The 17,683-nt window shown below is 36.8% G+C and overlaps 1 protein-coding gene across 4 annotated transcripts in view; it reads right to left on the bottom strand.

Annotated features, from left to right (window-relative positions):
* The window catches only part of gse1b (Gse1 coiled-coil protein b), a 212,204-nt gene that overhangs the window by 73,402 nt on the left and 121,119 nt on the right, over positions 1-17,683 (bottom strand). Inside the window, exon 1 of one of the 4 annotated variants that reach the window (XM_042774996.1) lies at positions 5,909-6,609. The exons of the other annotated variants lie outside the window; for them this stretch is intronic. Within the exon in view, the coding sequence (XP_042630930.1) occupies positions 5,909-5,945 (37 nt within the window). The 5' untranslated portion in view covers positions 5,946-6,609. Of the gene's footprint in view, positions 1-5,908; positions 6,610-17,683 lie in introns of those variants that run through there. 4 annotated transcript variants of the gene reach the window in all.

Below are 17,683 nucleotides of genomic sequence, written 5' to 3' on the forward strand. Positions count from 1 at the left end.
AAAGTATCTATGTTGGATATCAATAACCATTTTTTTCCAAAAGAAAACGCATTCGGTAGGTTAAAATGCACAGTTAAAAATCTCTAGGACTGGTATAATCTAACACATCTCAAACTCTAGCAGTGTCGGAACATGAAAGTCAATCGACCAATCAACCAGAAATGATCAACAGGAAAACAAGAGCAAATGAGAGACGCAGGGGGCGTAAAAGTTAATGCCATTGTCTTCATCAGTATTGTTAATGTTAAGAGCCTTCATTTAATCCATGAAGCTTTAGTTCAAGGCAAGCTATGATGAGGTGGAACAGATGAATGTCAAAGAGCTCCGCTTTATCAGTGTTAAATTGTCTCTTTTACAGCAGATGAGGACAAGTTTAAATACTTACAGCTTTAATCCACTAAAACCATGTTCAAGACAGGTGTAAGTTCCTCCTCTTGGGAATGTGAGGTGTTTAGTCACAGGTTCACAGCAGATCACTGGGATCTCTTCTAATTTGGGCTTCTGACTGTCTAAATGCTCAAGAAAGAAGCAGCTGCCTTTCATAAGGCCAGTTCTTCCACTTCTTACTTTAATATCTTTTTTCCCCCATTATGTCTTTGTTCTTTTTTCTAGGTAACCAACCGTCACATGTAACTCGTCTATCCTGTCACTCTGGCTCCTCTAGAATCCCCTCCGGCAAACAAACCTGAAGAAAACTAACACATAACGCATGTGCTGCCCTGAGAAAGAGCGCTGCGGTTTAAAAGACACCGAAACAAGAGAGGAAATGATAGATATGAAAGATGACAAGAAAACTTAGACCATCAAAGACTGTTTCTGTGGAGTGAAACTGAAGTGTTATACTTGGTTTTGTGTATCTTCTACAAAACATACTTAAAATTATATGGAACTAGAAACCACACAAACAACCCAAAACGTCAAATCATGAATTTTTTTACTCTATAGCAGGACTCAACGAGTGTGATGTGTGCTCAACTCGCCCAGTCTCACAACAGAAGTGGCTGTGGTGATGCTTATCCACGTACCATCCAAATGTCACATTGGTTGTTTTAAAGCATTCAATAAAGACATGTTATCATTTGTTTAAATGAAAGCATGTTTAAAGGATGCACAACACAGAGTGAAAATATTTTTCATCACAGTTCACACATTTAACTCACAAACAGACAAGGCAACACATGCACGGAATGCATTATTATAATTAAATTACTTTTTCAACTGAAAAAAAGTAAAATACTGATTACTGTTCATTTTTAGGTAATTACAGTTACTTAATAAAGTACTTGTGTTACATACTGTAAATAATTCCAACAGTTCTAAAATCAATATTGAATTTGAAATATAAATTTATCATCTAAAGGTAAAACTGAATGCAGTGGGCCTTATTTACGAAATGAACTTACGACAGAAATTGCGTATAATAACTTGCGCGCAGCATAGTACATATGGTGAAGAATTGTAAATTATTATTTATTGACTGCCAAAACGAAGCTCATTAGTCGATCGTTAACCATCTAAGATTAGAATGTCTTTTTTTGTGTTGTTGTTGGTTTTTCACAGGGCTTTAGCTTTATATGCGCAAAATAGCAGCGTAAAACAAGAACATGAGGATTCAATTGTCACATCATGCACCTGCAGCACTTCTGTGAAAGGAAAAAAAAAAAACAGGAATAAAAAAGGAATTAAAATAAATAGGATCACACAAAATATATTATAATAGGCTATAATGTGGGAAGTCGTGGCCTAATGGTTAGAGAGTCGGATTCCCAATCGAAGGGTTGTGAGTTTGAGTCTCGGGCCGGCAACGAATTGTGGGTGGGGGGAGTGCATGTACAGTTCTCTCTCCACGTTCAATACCATGACTTAGGTGCCCTTGAGCAAGGCATCGAACCCCCAACTGCTCCCCGGGCGCCGCAGCATAAAATGGCCTGCCCACTGCTCTGGGGGTGTGTTCACAGTGTGTGTGTGTTCACTGCTCTGTGTGTGTGCACTTCGGATGGGATTCGTGCAGAGCACGAATTCTGAGTATGGGTCACCATACTTGGCTGAATGTCACGTCACTCACTCACTTCATATAATAACAGATTAACAAAAGAAGAAAAAAAAAGTGCATTTGATTTAATCCATCTGATCACAAAACCAAAATCAACCAAACCAAAAAAAAAAATATCTTTATTTGATTTAATCCATCTGATCGCACAGCCTAGTTCAACCATTGCCTGACATTTCAGCCATTCATCATCAAACTACAATGCAGTCAACCAAACATAAAAGTTAGTTTATTTTAAAAGATATATGCTCAAAACAGAATTAAAAACCCAAACAAATACTTCATATTTAAAAAAGGTTCTTAAAACTTCATAAATCACATGTTGTAAGTTGATTTGTGCGCACGGATCTGCGCTCGTTTCTACGTTAGATTGATAAATGAGGCCCAGTGTCTTTGCGTGCTGGCGCAGCAATTTTATAAAAGTTACTTAAAACTTATTTAACATTTCTTAAGCTTTTCTGTTATTCAGATAATGTTTTTTATTAAAATGCTTTTATTAAAAGTATTACAGTTGTTTTAAAGCTAAAAGGTTCAACTATTCCATGTTTAACTCAAACTGACAGAATTAAGTCTTTCATTTTTATTGACTATGCATCAAGGTTTAGATGGATTTAAAAAAGTAATTAATGATTTGAATAATTATGTTACTTATTGAAATACACCCTTATGGAACAAAAAAAAGTAATTTAAATACAATATTGATTATGTAATTAGTTAGTAATATATTACTTTTTTAAAGTAACCAAACACTGCATACAAGACACCACTGCATGAAAATAGACCCTTATGGAACAAAAAGTATATGGAAATAAATATAATGTGAAATATAATGCGATATATATATATGACATAATACATTTACATATATATGGGAAACTAGTGCACATATTTTTCAATATACAGCAATATATGCTTTGACAATGTATGGCTATATATTAATATATACAAATATATTTGAAGACAAAAATACATCTAATATTCATAAAGTTTTGTCCTTTATTGAGTATATATTGCACATACATGTTCCTATATAAATGTGAAATTATGTAGACACATATATACACACATGCACAGAATTAGTTACAGCACATTTCTAGTTCCCAGCGTGCTTTGCTTCTGACTGATAAAGGAGAGTAATTAAGTGTTATTTTATGTGTTTGTGCTCAATATTATTATAGGGGGAGATCTGTTAGTGTTTAATGTTGTATTATCTTGAAATTTAAAAGGGTTTTTTAGTATGTCTGAGGTTGTGGGGTTACTGTTGTGCTGATGAGCAGAGCCTGAAGTTAGGTTGACGATTGTCCAAACACCATTAAGACTATATATTACTTTATTTAATAAGTAATGGCTGAGCACTTTACAGCACAGTAATAGTTTGTTCATTTAACTAATTACTATAATAAGATCAGCTTATCATATTCCAAACTAAACAAACTAAAAAAAAAAATAAAAAACAATAATATAATAAATGATCGTTAAACATGAGAAATATATATTTCCATGTTTGTGCTTATATGTTGAACATGTACATCTATATATTATAAAGTCTATTACTGAATATAAAATTACATACTTTGTGATATATAAGTAAATATATTGTCACATATTTTTCAATACATGAAAGTGGCAATTCCTTATGTATTATTCAATATATTGTAATATATTTAAACAATATATTATTCTGTATATCTTATTATATACATTTTATTATATCCGTTATATCATTTAATATATTCATCGTTTATATATTAGGAGATATATTTTCTTTGCGTAAGGGGAGAAATGTAACAGAACAATCATTTAGAGTAACTATGATACTTGAGTACTTGGAATTTCACATGAAAAATACTATGAAATCATGTGAAAAATCACATCTGACTAGAACATGCAAAGATAACTGATCCCTTAAATATGCCAAAATGGGGTCAGAGGATTAACAGAGGCTTCCGAATTCACAGACATTACAGTGGGGACTGGATAGACTTTGTCAGAGAGACGTTTCTTCATTAGAGTGTGTCGAGTCTGATAGCGGCGAGCCTATCTGCCCTGCTTCCGGAACCACTCTCAGGCAACAGAAAGAGACCTACTAGGCCTGGCCTTTTTTCTGATTTGTGGAGAAAATCAGCAGATTAAAGCACTACATTCTCATTGGTAACTCAAAGCATCAACATATTAAAGCATCAACAAATAATATGGAACTTTGTGAATGACGGGCATTCCAGTTCTGCTAATTTTTCTATGTGTGGGCTTTGTGATACCCCCTCTAATCATTAGCGTACTGCAGGCAGTGCTCTCTGTCTCTCTCCTCTGTTCCTTTAATGTGCCTCTTTTTTCTTGTCAAGTAATCATTGAAGAACCGTGCGTCTGACACTGTCTCCAAGGCAACCGTGCTTCAGATGGGAAGGCAGGCAATGTGTGTACGTGAGACACACACACACACACACAGTGATACAACAGTGCCTTTGACAGAGCACAAGGCCGAATATACACAAGACGATCTGGCACAGTTTGCTCTTTTGTGGGCTGTGTGTCTGTTTCAGAGAGATCGCTACATGCACACACGTGGCTGTGACATGTTAACTGATCCCTGATCTCTCAATATGACCAAAGATCACACACATGGACACACTGATAGCCCATTAGGAGGAATTTCCATAGGAGTGATGGTTAATGATATTTTCTATCCCCTAACTCCACCCATAATTATAATGCTCACAGAAAAGTTTATGCATTTTTTCAGTTTACAATGAAAATTTGTTTGGTATGTTTATTTAGCCATTTGAATTATAGCTGGATGTTCTCATAATGTAGAGGTAAAGACCTGACACCTGAATACTTAATATTATGAAGAGAATAAGTCCTCATAATGTATGTCAAATCAGTAGTGGCAGCTACTGATTTGACTTACATTAAAGCGGCAGCTTTTGTCAAACATTCTTTTATTCCCAACATTTAGCACAGCCATGCAAAAAGAGAAAGCGACAGAGAGATTCAAGTCTATATTAAGGTCTTTTCATGTTCTGTTTGTTGGATTGTGCAATCATATCTGTCTGTGCTTATTAATAATCATGAGCTCACTTGTAGTCTGGCCTATACAGACTCTCATTCTCATTAATTATTCATGTGTAGTAAGTGTCAGCTTAGCAGACCTTCTGTCAGAGGGCAGGGTGAAAAATCTGCCCCACATTGCCCTTAACACCTTAACACACACACACACACACACACACAGAGAGAGAGAGAGAGAGAGAGAGAGAGAGAGAGAGCGTTCACTCATCCATCATGAAGAGGCAGAGAGTGTTTCCTACACACACAACAGTCTAAGTGTTTGATTTTTTTTATATCAAACATGATCTTGGACTGACCATTCATCATCTGACATTTCAGGTGAAGCAGCACAGAATCATAATTTTAATTTTCACACATTCTCAGCCTCTCGAAGAAGACACTATCATGAGACTGCTTTATGAAATTAATTAGTGCTATGAGTGTGTGCTTGATATTTGCCCAAATTAACTCTTTAAAAAATTTATTTAAATATTTAAAAATAAAACCATACACACTGAACAGGTTTCTGGTACAATACAAAAAGTTAAATATTGAACAGTTGTGGTAGTATTTGTTATATTGTGTTTACTGCTGTATTACAGTAATGGAAATCTAATGGCAATCACAGTTAAAAAAAACATTTAAAAACAAATGATATTGGCATAACCACCCCCTCCACACACATACACAACTTAACACACCTTGAATCGCAGTGACTCTAGAATCACACGTGGTGAAGATGTGTTTCTGATTTGGTTACTTAAGAAAGTAACTTAAGGAGAACACGCACAAGTGATTTTGAAATAAACTCACCTGGTAGGTAGTAAAGAGGTGCTTTTAGTCCAAACATGGTCTCTGTTATAGTGTCATGTTGGTGGGTGCTGAAGTCAGGAGGTATGGCACGAACCGACCCGTCCAGCAGAGAAATCTGCCCCGTGCACCCAAAGTCGGGCTAAAGGTTTGTGGCTCACAGATCTCACAAGTCAACCTGTCATGTCTGAACTGCCCGACTCACAGGTTGATAGAGGGTGAGCTGTGTGTGCATGTGTGCAGGGTCAGATGGAGGGTCATCAACAAGCCAAACCCAACAAAAAACAAAAACAGCGCTGTGATTGTGTTTTAGTATTTCATGCCGAAAAGCGATATAAATAATCCTTCTAGAGGCTTGTCCTGCGACGATGAATCTCTTCCTCCATCCCAGGATGAGGATTTGTAAAGAAAGCGGCTGCCTTCCTTTCTCAGTCTCTCTCTCCTCTCGCACTCATTCAGCGTCTTCTAGAAGCACGAGGGGGAGGAGAAGAAACCCCTCAGGATACAGCATGGATAGCAGGGGAGGAGGGGAGAGAGAGAGAGAGTCAAGAAGGGAAGTGGTTGTGCCCGCTGATGGTTCCTCCCATGAGCATCATTATCAGTACACTGGGATGGTGCTTAAATGGCACATGATTGGTCTATAAAGCAGGGGGGTGACACAGGGGCATTATTCAGCATTGAGGGCATCTGTTCACGTCCCTGCTCCAATGGATCTGCCCTTAAAACGTTGTCATCTTAACCTGCAGAACATCTGAGCCTCACACATTTAGACGGATGGTGAAAACAACAGCTGGTTCACACACACACACACACACGCGCACGCACACACAGCATTTCCAGGGTGGCGTGACGATACAGCGGGATGAGCGCAAGACAACATGAACACAACAGATTTTCTTTTGGTATTTTTTTTCTTTTCTGTCTCTCAATTTCAGTTTCAGTGTCAAAGTACTTTAACGGCATGATTGTTTATATGCGATACTGCCAGCACATCAATACACACGCTAAAAGAAGAGAGATAAAATAAAATAAAAGGTAAAATATACAGTACAATATTCAAATACAATACAAAAATATTGTATGTAAACAATTATGCCAGTGAAGTGCTCTCTTTCCCTCTGTATCTCTTATGGCTTTCTTGTCATGACCCAGCCACTTCCCACCCTCCAACCACACACACACACACACACACACACACACACACACACACACACACACACACACACACACTCGCAGTGGGTGTGGGTTTAAAAATATCCTCCGCAGATCCACAGAACAAAAAAAAAACAACAAGAGAGATACAAAAAAAAAAGAGAAAAGATTAAGAAACAGAGTCAGACCAGTCCTGCTGAGAACACTTGGAGTGAGCTGCAGTCACACAGGAGAGACACTAGACTTATCTTTTTTTTTTTTTCCAGAAAAAAATATTAGAAATCACCACAGCCCCACCCAAACCATAAAAGAAAATGTTTAACAGGATTTATGATTTATTTACGATGGTTTGTACGATTAGGCATTTAGAAAAAAAAAAATTGGAAGCAGGTACACAATGGTCCATTTCCCTCTAAGAAAGATGCTTGTTTTCTTTGTAAAAATAAAATAATGTTTATGTGTAATGCATGTGCGTCTGAACAGACGATGACTGAAAAGCTTTAAAGAGACAATGGAGATCTGCGCATGCTACCAACAGACTTATGTCTGCCCAAGTCAGGTGTGGCATCCATACAAAAACAGATTCGTCTGAGATTGCCTGCCTGAAAACACTAGGACCCTTCATGTTGTTGAGTGTGTTTGTGAAAGGCTATAGAAGAAAGGGATCACAGACGCAAATGCCTGTACTTTGTTGAACAGGCTCATTTTGATTTCCCAGAGGAAAGAAAAATCAAAAGTGAGATCTGATTAATATCTCAAATATTTCTCCTAGACCGAAATGAGATTACTTTAATATCAACTGGAGACTTTTGCTTGAGACAAAAACTGTGTTATTGACACAGTAATTTGTTATTTGATGTTATTGAGACGAATGTGGGACCACTGGAGTCTTTAGTTTAAAAGAAAAGTCTGAGCACAGTGTGTGATGTTGATGAAATCTCTTCTAATCTGTAGAGGAGATAAATGTTAGAGATCTTCAGACTCTAAGGAGAAGATTCTGAGCACAGTGTGTGATGATTATGAGTTATCTTCTAAAACTTTAAAGGAGACTGTGAGAGTGTTTTAAATTTTTGTCTCAGGAGACACATTTGAGAAGCAGGAGACTCAAGTAAAAGTCTCAATTTGATGTTAAAGTAACCTCATTTCAGTCTAGTAGAAATATTTGAGATGTTAAAGAGATCTAATTTTTTATTTTTCTTTCCTCTAAGATGTGGTGCATATACAATGCTGGGCATTGAAGATAAATTTAAATTAGTAACCCTTGATATTCTAAAATATGTAATGCTATTAAATTTCAGTATTCATAATATTAGTAAAAAAGAAAAAATAATAATAATGTTTCTCCTAAAATAAAACTGAAAACATCTGAAGACAAAGCTAATATCTCAATGAGGTATAAGAGAATCCGCCTTTAGTATCCTGAGTAGAGTTTGAGTCCAAGCTAAAGGTACTTTCCTCCTGGGTGAAAAAGAAGTACTCTTAAATGTATTAAAAATTTATTAAATGTATTAAAAAAAACACTTGAAATTCAGATAGTATATTTATAGCACAATTGTGCTTCTGACGTGCTTACTTGATGTGCATTAAAAATGAATTGACTAGCATTTTGATATATTTTGAAAAAGTATACTAGAAGTACTTTGGTAATAAATATATGCTTAGTAATGCTTTGAAGAAATATGCCAAGACACAAGAATACTTTTTAAGTGTAATTACGGAAAGCATACTAAGCATTTTATTTTACTCTTACTACAGCTTTTAGTGGGTTTAAAGTATGTATTTATATTATTGATATACTGCAATATATTGTAACTATTTATGTAATGAACATATCCTTCAGCCTGTTTTTCAAAAGGAAGACATCTTAATTTATTTTTAACATTTTAATATATTATATAAAGTATATTAATTCACTCACACATAAATACATTATAGCTAGAAAATAAACAAATGCAATTTTTTTACATTATTTTTTGTGAACTATGCCTTAGTAATAAACATACTTAAAATCAGTATAGACCTATTGTTTGGTTGTATTTCTTTGTACTAGACTAGTTTTTTTTTTTTTTTTTTTTTTTTTTTTTTTTTTTTTTAACAATGCAGCACACATTTTTAAATATCTTAAAAATACTTTTATTTCTTTAGCCTACATTTGACCAAAATCTAGAAAAGATGATGCGTATTAGCTGTGACTAAGCGCAGCGGGTTATAGGCTAATGTAATCAGATCGCTTTCTGTTTTTTTTTTTTTTTTCTTTTTGAGTAGAAAAGACATTCTCAATTGAAGACCTTTCAGGTCTTGAGTCTGGAGTTGGACTCAGTTGAGCTGGTCTCAACTACAAGGCTGTTATAAGCTATTATATGGAGGCCAAAAGATGCTACCCCTAGCACGTAACTGAAGATAAGATTAATTATTAAGAAAAATACTGTTCAACTGCACCTCAGCTGCCTCGTAAAATCTGGCCTGTCTGCTCACCCTTGTATGTGTACAAAATAATGCATATGGACGCCAGACTGATGAAATAAATAGATCAACAAATGCGACACAAAAATGTGGTTAAGAGATCTATCTCTGCTCAGACATAATAAACTCAAGCTGACCTTTAACCTCTGCCTGATCCTCTCTCTCTTTCATCTCAGCAGTCATGCTTGGGGGCCGGCTGCGCGAGCCCTATCTCCATATGCTAATTGTGGTCAAGCTCAAAGAATTAATTTGCAAATGTGTCATTACCCATCAGAAGCAGCGGAGGGAGGGTGCTAATTATGAAACTGGTGCAATGGGGATAAAACTCTGCCTGGGTCATGCCATCAAGCTGTTCTTTGGTAGCAAGAGGCAGAAGGGGACGGCGGAAACAAATCACATTCAAAAAGGAGGATATGCAAGTGTCTGCTGTGCAAAATGTTAGCTTTAGTTTAAGTGGACATATGAAAAGGAATTTTTTTGTTGAATCCTGTATAGTTGTTTAAATGTAATGTGAGGGGTCATTTTTGCAGTTTAGTTTATTTCGTTTAGGAGAGAAGTTTTGAGTTTTGAGAAAGTCAAGTCAACTTTATATATATATCTTTAAAAGGCTGAGAAATTTGATTTCTTTAGCTCTGTCATCCAGGTCTAGCCTATATCATGCAAGCCTAAATAACATAACGTAAAATGCTATATGTCTCTGAACATGTTGACTGCAGCATTCTCCAATGATCAGTCATAAAACAAATAGCCATTGTGACACATTAAGGCTAAGGAATGTTCACACACAACAAGAACCCGGAATGTGCCCGTGTCTGACCTCGGGGCAAGCAGATGGTGCCGCAGTACTCATCACAAGATTTTCCATTTTCTTTAAGGCTTTGGCTTTTAGAGCTCTGGGATGATTGCTGTGAAGTAATTTATGGCTTCTGTTTCATGGGGTCGACCCTGTTTGCCTCAGTTGAACCCCCAGACAAAAGCAAGGCCGTCTGGGGAACTGCCTCCTTCCTGCCTACTGTCTCGAGAGAGGCTCCAGCTAATTCCCTGTGCTCTGCATAGTGGAGGTGGGACTACTACTACAAGAGGATAAACTTTTGGTTATGAGTTACCGATATAATCCCTGTGGGTGGAGTTGCTCTTATGTAGCTTTATGGATAAATATGACACAACCTCTCCCAGTGGGAGAGGATTTTAGATTAAAAAAAAGAAAATTCTGTGAAGTAAATGCCATGATGATCAATTCTACAAAAATATTTTATAAGACAATGTGGCAGGAGGAGCAAATAAGATGGTCAGAGAGGTCAGGTCAAGGTCAAGGTGAGATTATTTATATAGCACATTTAAAAACAGCTAGTGTATGCCAATGGGGATAAAACTCGAGCTCAATCGGATCGATTAAGGTATTTACATGAAGGCTTTTCAGTCCAACTGAGCCGTCAATCCGATTACAAACAGATTATTTGGTTGCATGTAAATGTAGCCATTGTGTATTTGTAAGAATGTTTTTAATTTCATGGCATGCATTTTATTTAGAATTTTTTTTGTCTGCATTCTATTTGTGTTTCCTAAGACTGAATGACAGTCTCTGCTGTCCTCTGATCACTCCTGTCAGTTTTTATATGTGTGTTCTCCATCTTTACACACACTCCAGTGTTAAGAGCCCCTGATCTACACACCGTCAACCCTGCTCACATGTCTCTTAGCAACCTTGTCCATCCAGAAGGGCCATTGATACATTTGGATCTGATCTGAGATTAGAACATCTGGATTAATGCTATCGCTGAGATGTGACAGACACGCTTCACTTGGATGGCAGCAGCCATCCATTTTCAGACAAGTAATATTTCCACACTGAACATCTGCTACTACAGTGTTTGTGTACACACGCGTGAGTATGTATGTGTAAGAACATATTTGTCAAACAATTTATGAAAGAATATTTACAAAAGATCATTAACAAGAGCAGTACATATTATCAATTAATTTCTGCTCTTTGATCCTCATTTGACACCAAATTGACCTTGCCACACAATTCTTCAAACCAAGCAAACCTCACAATAATAGCATGATCAAATGTTCAAACCAAAGCAAACCTCACAATAATAGCATGATCAAATGAAACTGAAAGAAAACAAATTAAGTTTTTCTGTGAACATAGGGAAACTACCTGCTCTACACTCATCCAAACTCAAGCACAACAAATTTAAAACATGTCAGCAAAGCATTTGCTCTTACAACATGGCTGCTATTATTTGCCATATTTGTGATTTGTGTATAAAATAAAATTCCATACATTATCTCATTTATCTTACTGATCACTTTAAAATCATTATTCTACAGCATAACATTAACAATTAGGACTGCATTTCCCAACAAAAACACATTGTCACCTTTTCTGTCTTTCAGTAAATAGGAATAGCAGAGGTGACACTATAATGGATTATAGGGGAAAATAAAAGTCACTTACCTGCAGGGTGGATCACATGACATGAGATGACATGGTAGGGCAGGAAACATGGAAGAAAAAGAGATGATAGAAAGTAGTAAGTAACCATGAACTTCCCCTTTCCCTCTTGCTCATTACTCCCTTAATGGTAGTTCCCTTTCACTATCTGTGTTTTGAAGCAAAAAGATGTGTGTTTGGACATGAGCATTGTCTCATGTTGCATCAAAAGGAAATAGAACACATTAGCCTTTCCACCGTTGGGCCGAACAGTTCTAAGAATGGTAAGGAACAGTTCCAGTTGGTAGAATGCTGGTAGAATGTGTGTAGTGACGACTGATCATGTGTTTGTTGTCTGGCTTCTCTCTATAGCTGGCCAATTGCGCTACTTCAGCAAAGTAAACAGAAATGTCAGATTATCCTCCATAAAGCAGTCACTATTTACATTTACATACAGTATGTAAACACTTGCATTACCAGTGGAACAACTAACACATTTGTATTATGAACTTTTCACATTAGAAAACAAAACCAGTAAAGGCTGGGCCAGATTGGCACAGAATGGAACAGTTAATTACTGAGAATGGTTTGGCCCCTTAAATACCAAGTACATGTAAAAGTCTACACATGTGGCTTTAGGGCAATGTTTTGGTTTGTAGCTTCACCAAACATTAGCACACCATAGTAGATCACATATATTTATTTAGAGCAGGTGTTCTCTTTGTTCTGGATTGTATTGATCATTCAGATTGACAGCTCTTGAATCGTTTTAGCTATTTTTCAATGCCTTTTGAAAATGTTGGAAAGTTCAGCCAATAGAAACTGAAAGATGGTGAGTAAATGGTGCCAATAGAAAGATGGTGAGTAAAAACCAATTGAGGACTGTTTTCCAAGCACACCAAGAACACTTGGATTGGACTAATCACTCAGATTGACAGCTCTTGAATCTTAGTGTTTTTTTTTTTTTACATAAACATACTGGATGGACCAGATGCCAATCCTTAAGTAGCATCGCCACTGATATTGTAGATACCTTCACTAGTGGGTACTGGCAAATTCACAGTAAGTCTCTACTATACCTCTGCCCCCAAAATCATTGCTGAAAATATGAAAAAAAGGCTGCAGATTCATTTTGGGTCTGTCTCACTACGTTCTTGTGCCATATCTCCAGTATTACTGTCACACACACATGCACATGCATCAAAGGATGTTCTCTGATATCCAGAATTCACCACCAGAACACACTCTCACATGCATACGTCATGACAGAGGAACACAATCACAGCTTCTATTTCCTACAATCCTTTAAAACACTTTGGTACCAAAATAGCCGTATTCCTGCATGGACATCTGAACGCCAACTAAACTTCCTCTAGCCCCTTCATTTATTTCTGTTTTTACTTCATCCTGTACAGTACATGTGAAAAGGCTTTTCGTTGCACATCATGATGAAATACCATGATAAAAGCAATACTGAAAAATGGGTGTGCTAGCCTTACATACTTCACGCTGCTGTTGTCTTATGCACATATGTATACGCTTGACATGCAGGTAAATATATTTACTTCTTATATAGAAACACACTTCAGCAGACTTTCATGTAGTGTAGATATTCATCCATAACACACACATCATGCTGCCTGACGGATCTGCCCCAGGCTCTCTCTCACACACACACTCTCTCCTCCTCTCTCCTCTCACTGGCCGATCTGCACGCAGTGACAAAGCAATGAGACGGGTAAACACACCATGATCTATGTGGCTTTCAGGCAAATAATGAGCTGTCAAACACACTCTGCTCTCTTGCGGTCAGATCTGCTCATCCATGTGTGTGTGTTTTATGCCAACAAAAGAAAACAACCTCACTACTGATTTCAAACCGCACCTCAGTCACATGACCTCACAGCATTGAAAGTGCATGTTAAGACTGACCCGATATGTCCTGCGTTCTAACCCCAGAACAATGATCTTTCATCTCTTTTATTGTTTCACAGTACACAGACATTTGCTGGTTCAAAGACTAGTGGAAGTGATAGCCTAATTTAGGCTAAATATCTTTGAAAATATCTTTGCCTCACAGCAGCCATTTTTGCCTCATTGTAACAACATTTTGGTTTTTGCTTACCGAAAAAGCAAGATCTCAGATCAGGGTGGGCCACTGATAATAGTCACACTGAACATTTTCTCAACCAAGTCACATAGTTTACTAGCCCATCTTAAAAACACTGCCAAGCTACAAAACATGTTAGCTGTTTCTGATGCAGAAAAGCTAGTTCATGCATTCATGACCGCTAGACTGGACTATAGTAATTCACTGCTAGGTGGTTGTCCTGCATCCTCAATAAACAAGCTACAGGTAGTACAAAATACAGTGGCTAGAGTCCTTACCAGGTCAAGAAAATATAATTATATTACCCCAATTTTACAGTCTCTGCACTGGCTATCTATTAAGTTCTGTATCATTTACAAAACATTATTACTTGCCTATAAAATTCGGAAGTCGTAGCCTAATAGTTAGAGAGTTTGACTCCTAACCCTAAGGTTGTGGGTTTGAGTCTTGGGCCGGCAATACCATGACTGAGGTGCCCTTGAGCAAGGCACCGAACCCTCCAACTGCTCCCCGGGCACTGCAGCATAAATGGCTGCCTACTGCTCCGGGTGTGTGTTCACGGTGTGTGTGTGTTCACTGCAGTGTGTGTGCACTTTGGATGGGTTAAATGCAGAGCACGAATTCTGAGTATGGGTCACCATACTTGGCTGTATGTCACGTCACTTTTAAAGCCCTTAATGGTTTAGCTCCTGCATACCTAACTAGCCTTCTACCACGCTACTATCCATCACACTCCCTAAGGTTGCAAAACTCTGGACTTTTGGTATTACTTAGGATTGCAAAGTCCACTAAAGGAGGTAGAGCTTTTTCGCATTTGGCTCCCAAACTCTGGAAGAGCCTTCCTGATAAATTTTGGGCATCAGACACACTCTCTCTGTTAAAATCTAGATTGAAGACACATCTCTTTGGCCAAGCATTCAAATAATGCATCTCATAATCTTGTACTGCAGTTATTCCTGATCATATGCACATTACCATTCTTTAGCTTGGGTTAAACAAATCAATTTTGCTTGGTTGGAAAAGCAGCTACGCTAATTATGTCTCTATTTGTTTCTCTGTTTTTGCACTAGGATTTATACAAGCTTCAGTCTGGATCCAGAACACCTGAGACGAGATGATGCCAACCCTTCAGAGGACCTCAGATGTTGCCAACCCTGAAACAACATACAGAACTACCAAATTTTGCAGTAAGTTTGATTGCAACATATACTGTAATAATTGTTGTCAATAGTGTTCATAGTCTGTTTGATTACATCTTTAATTGATTTTTCTGTACATTTACTGACATCACCACTGAAGTCACCACTGATAAGCTAATACTAAATATATTGTAGAAACATAGATTATACAGCTGCTTTGCAACAATTTGTATTGTGGAAAGTGCTATACAGGTAAACTTGAATTGAACTGAATTGAATATTGGGTACTTTCAGTTGGAAGGTAGCTGTCCTGAACCCTACCCCCTAAATTTCAAATGATATTGAATTTTTGTATTTTTTTCCATTGTTATTTTTAAAAATATATTTTTGATTCTTTTAAAAAGTGAAGTTAAAAAAATATTTATTTCATGTGAAAAAAATGTGTCCTGCATTTTCCATGTCACTACCGAAACAGTGTATGTTTTAGTCCATACACTTATAATCAAAAAAAATACACCACAACAACTATTATAAAGAAAATATCATGTCTCTCTCTCTCATTTTCTGAGACACTAACGGAAGAGAACTGAACTGAGCTGGAGGATGATATCACTGAATCAACAATGAACTGACTTTAACTGATAAACTGACTGTTTTCTATTGTCCTCTTACATTATCAGTGCACATTTTTTTTCCTGTTTAGCACTTTGCAAAGCTGCTTTGACACAATCTGTATTGTACGAAGCTCTATATAAATAAAGGTGACTTGACTTGACACAACACTGATTTAGAGAGACAACTGCGATTTTTTGTAATTACTAGACAATAAATGCATTTATTTACAACATTTATAAAATACATCAACATGTAGTATGTATATGTAGTTATATCAGTGTTGTTTTTAAAAGACAAAATCTGCTAATATTTGAGGATTAATGTGGTCAACTATCATTACCTGCCTTGTTAACATATTTTAGTCTTTAGTGTTTGCTGTTTGGTTGATAAACTACTCTGCAAAAGTCTTAAGCCTCTAGTATTTAAAAAAAATTTAAAAAAAAAAATGGTGAGTTATTTAATTTTTTTTTTTTTTTTTTTTTTTTTGCTGTAGTGTTTTAGTATGAAATATCAGTTTCCATCAGAAAACGTTCATTTTGTTCGTGTGTGTATGTGTGTGTGTGTGTTCTTACAACATATATGTTAGTCAAGTTCAGTCATTTCTTAGGCTACGTTTACATGACAACATTGAAGTCAAAAACGGAAAAGTTTTCCCTTGCATTTTTAAAAAGCTACACATATACAAGACAACGTGTTCAAAATGAAAACGCCCAAAAATGTTGTATTACGTATGCCAGGCCAGTAGTTGGCGCTGTCACTTTGTTAGTAAACAGTACCTGTAAGAAAGTGACGATTATATGTTGTATGTGAAGCGCCTGGAGTAAATCCACACTTTGCTGAAGAAGCGTTAGCAAACTCTTGAGCAGCAGCAACAACAGTACCATGTACTCCGCCATTGTTGTGTATGTTTGTTCGCGGTTGCCTTCAAAATTGACACGTACTACACAAGTCTACATACCTAACACATATTACACACGTGCATGATGTCACAGTTTTCAAAGATTCCCGTTTTGGGTGTTTCCACGGAAACTACAACAGTGGCATTTTTTTAAAAAAACTTGCACTTTGAAACCCGTTTTAAAAATATGCATTTTCAGTCACCAAATTGCTTTTGTCATGTAAACGAACAGGCAAAACGCATAAAAAGTTTCCTGTTTTTTGCTGAAAATGACTTAATGTTAATTGTGGTTTCACTAATCTCATGGTAACTGAGGGCCTCAATAATCTTAATGACATGTTGTTTAGTGTGTTGTCTTGATTCCAATAAGTGAATTTTAAGATTATATTAAGTTAAAATTAATCTTGTTTAAGGTTTTTGATCCTTGAGCACCCCTCAATTATAATTATATAAATATATTCATAGTATATATTAAAATAAAAAATTAGTATAAATTGGCACTGGGAGAACATGTCATCCTCTTTTTCGTCTTCACTGTTTTGTTTGAAGTGTGCATTTCTGTGGTAAGAGCAATCTTTATTCCTTCATTACGGCGAGCACTAGCAAGGCGTTTACAGGCTGACGTAAGGCTTCTTCTGGCGGCATTATTTGAATTCGCGCACAGACTGCAGCATACAGGAAGAGCTTTACGGCGGCATCGGCAGGAGATGGCAATCATGTCTATTCCTCTCACAAATCAATCGTTTTGCCTCGGAAGACTTGGAATATTAATACTTTTTGAATAAATTATGACGGTAGTTGTATCTGAATGTTATATCTTGTGTTTTATTGACAAATGGTAAGTTAAGGGTGCTCAATGCTCCGGTTTAGCCTTCCGAACTTTTTGGTAACTCCGTCGAGATGCTGGTTGATAAGTTCAGGGAGGCAAAGGCGTGCTCAGCGGCCTTCAAATCCTTCATTC

Source organism: Cyprinus carpio, chromosome A18 (assembly GCF_018340385.1).
Source record: "Cyprinus carpio isolate SPL01 chromosome A18, ASM1834038v1, whole genome shotgun sequence".
Taxonomy (NCBI): domain Eukaryota; kingdom Metazoa; phylum Chordata; class Actinopteri; order Cypriniformes; family Cyprinidae; genus Cyprinus; species Cyprinus carpio.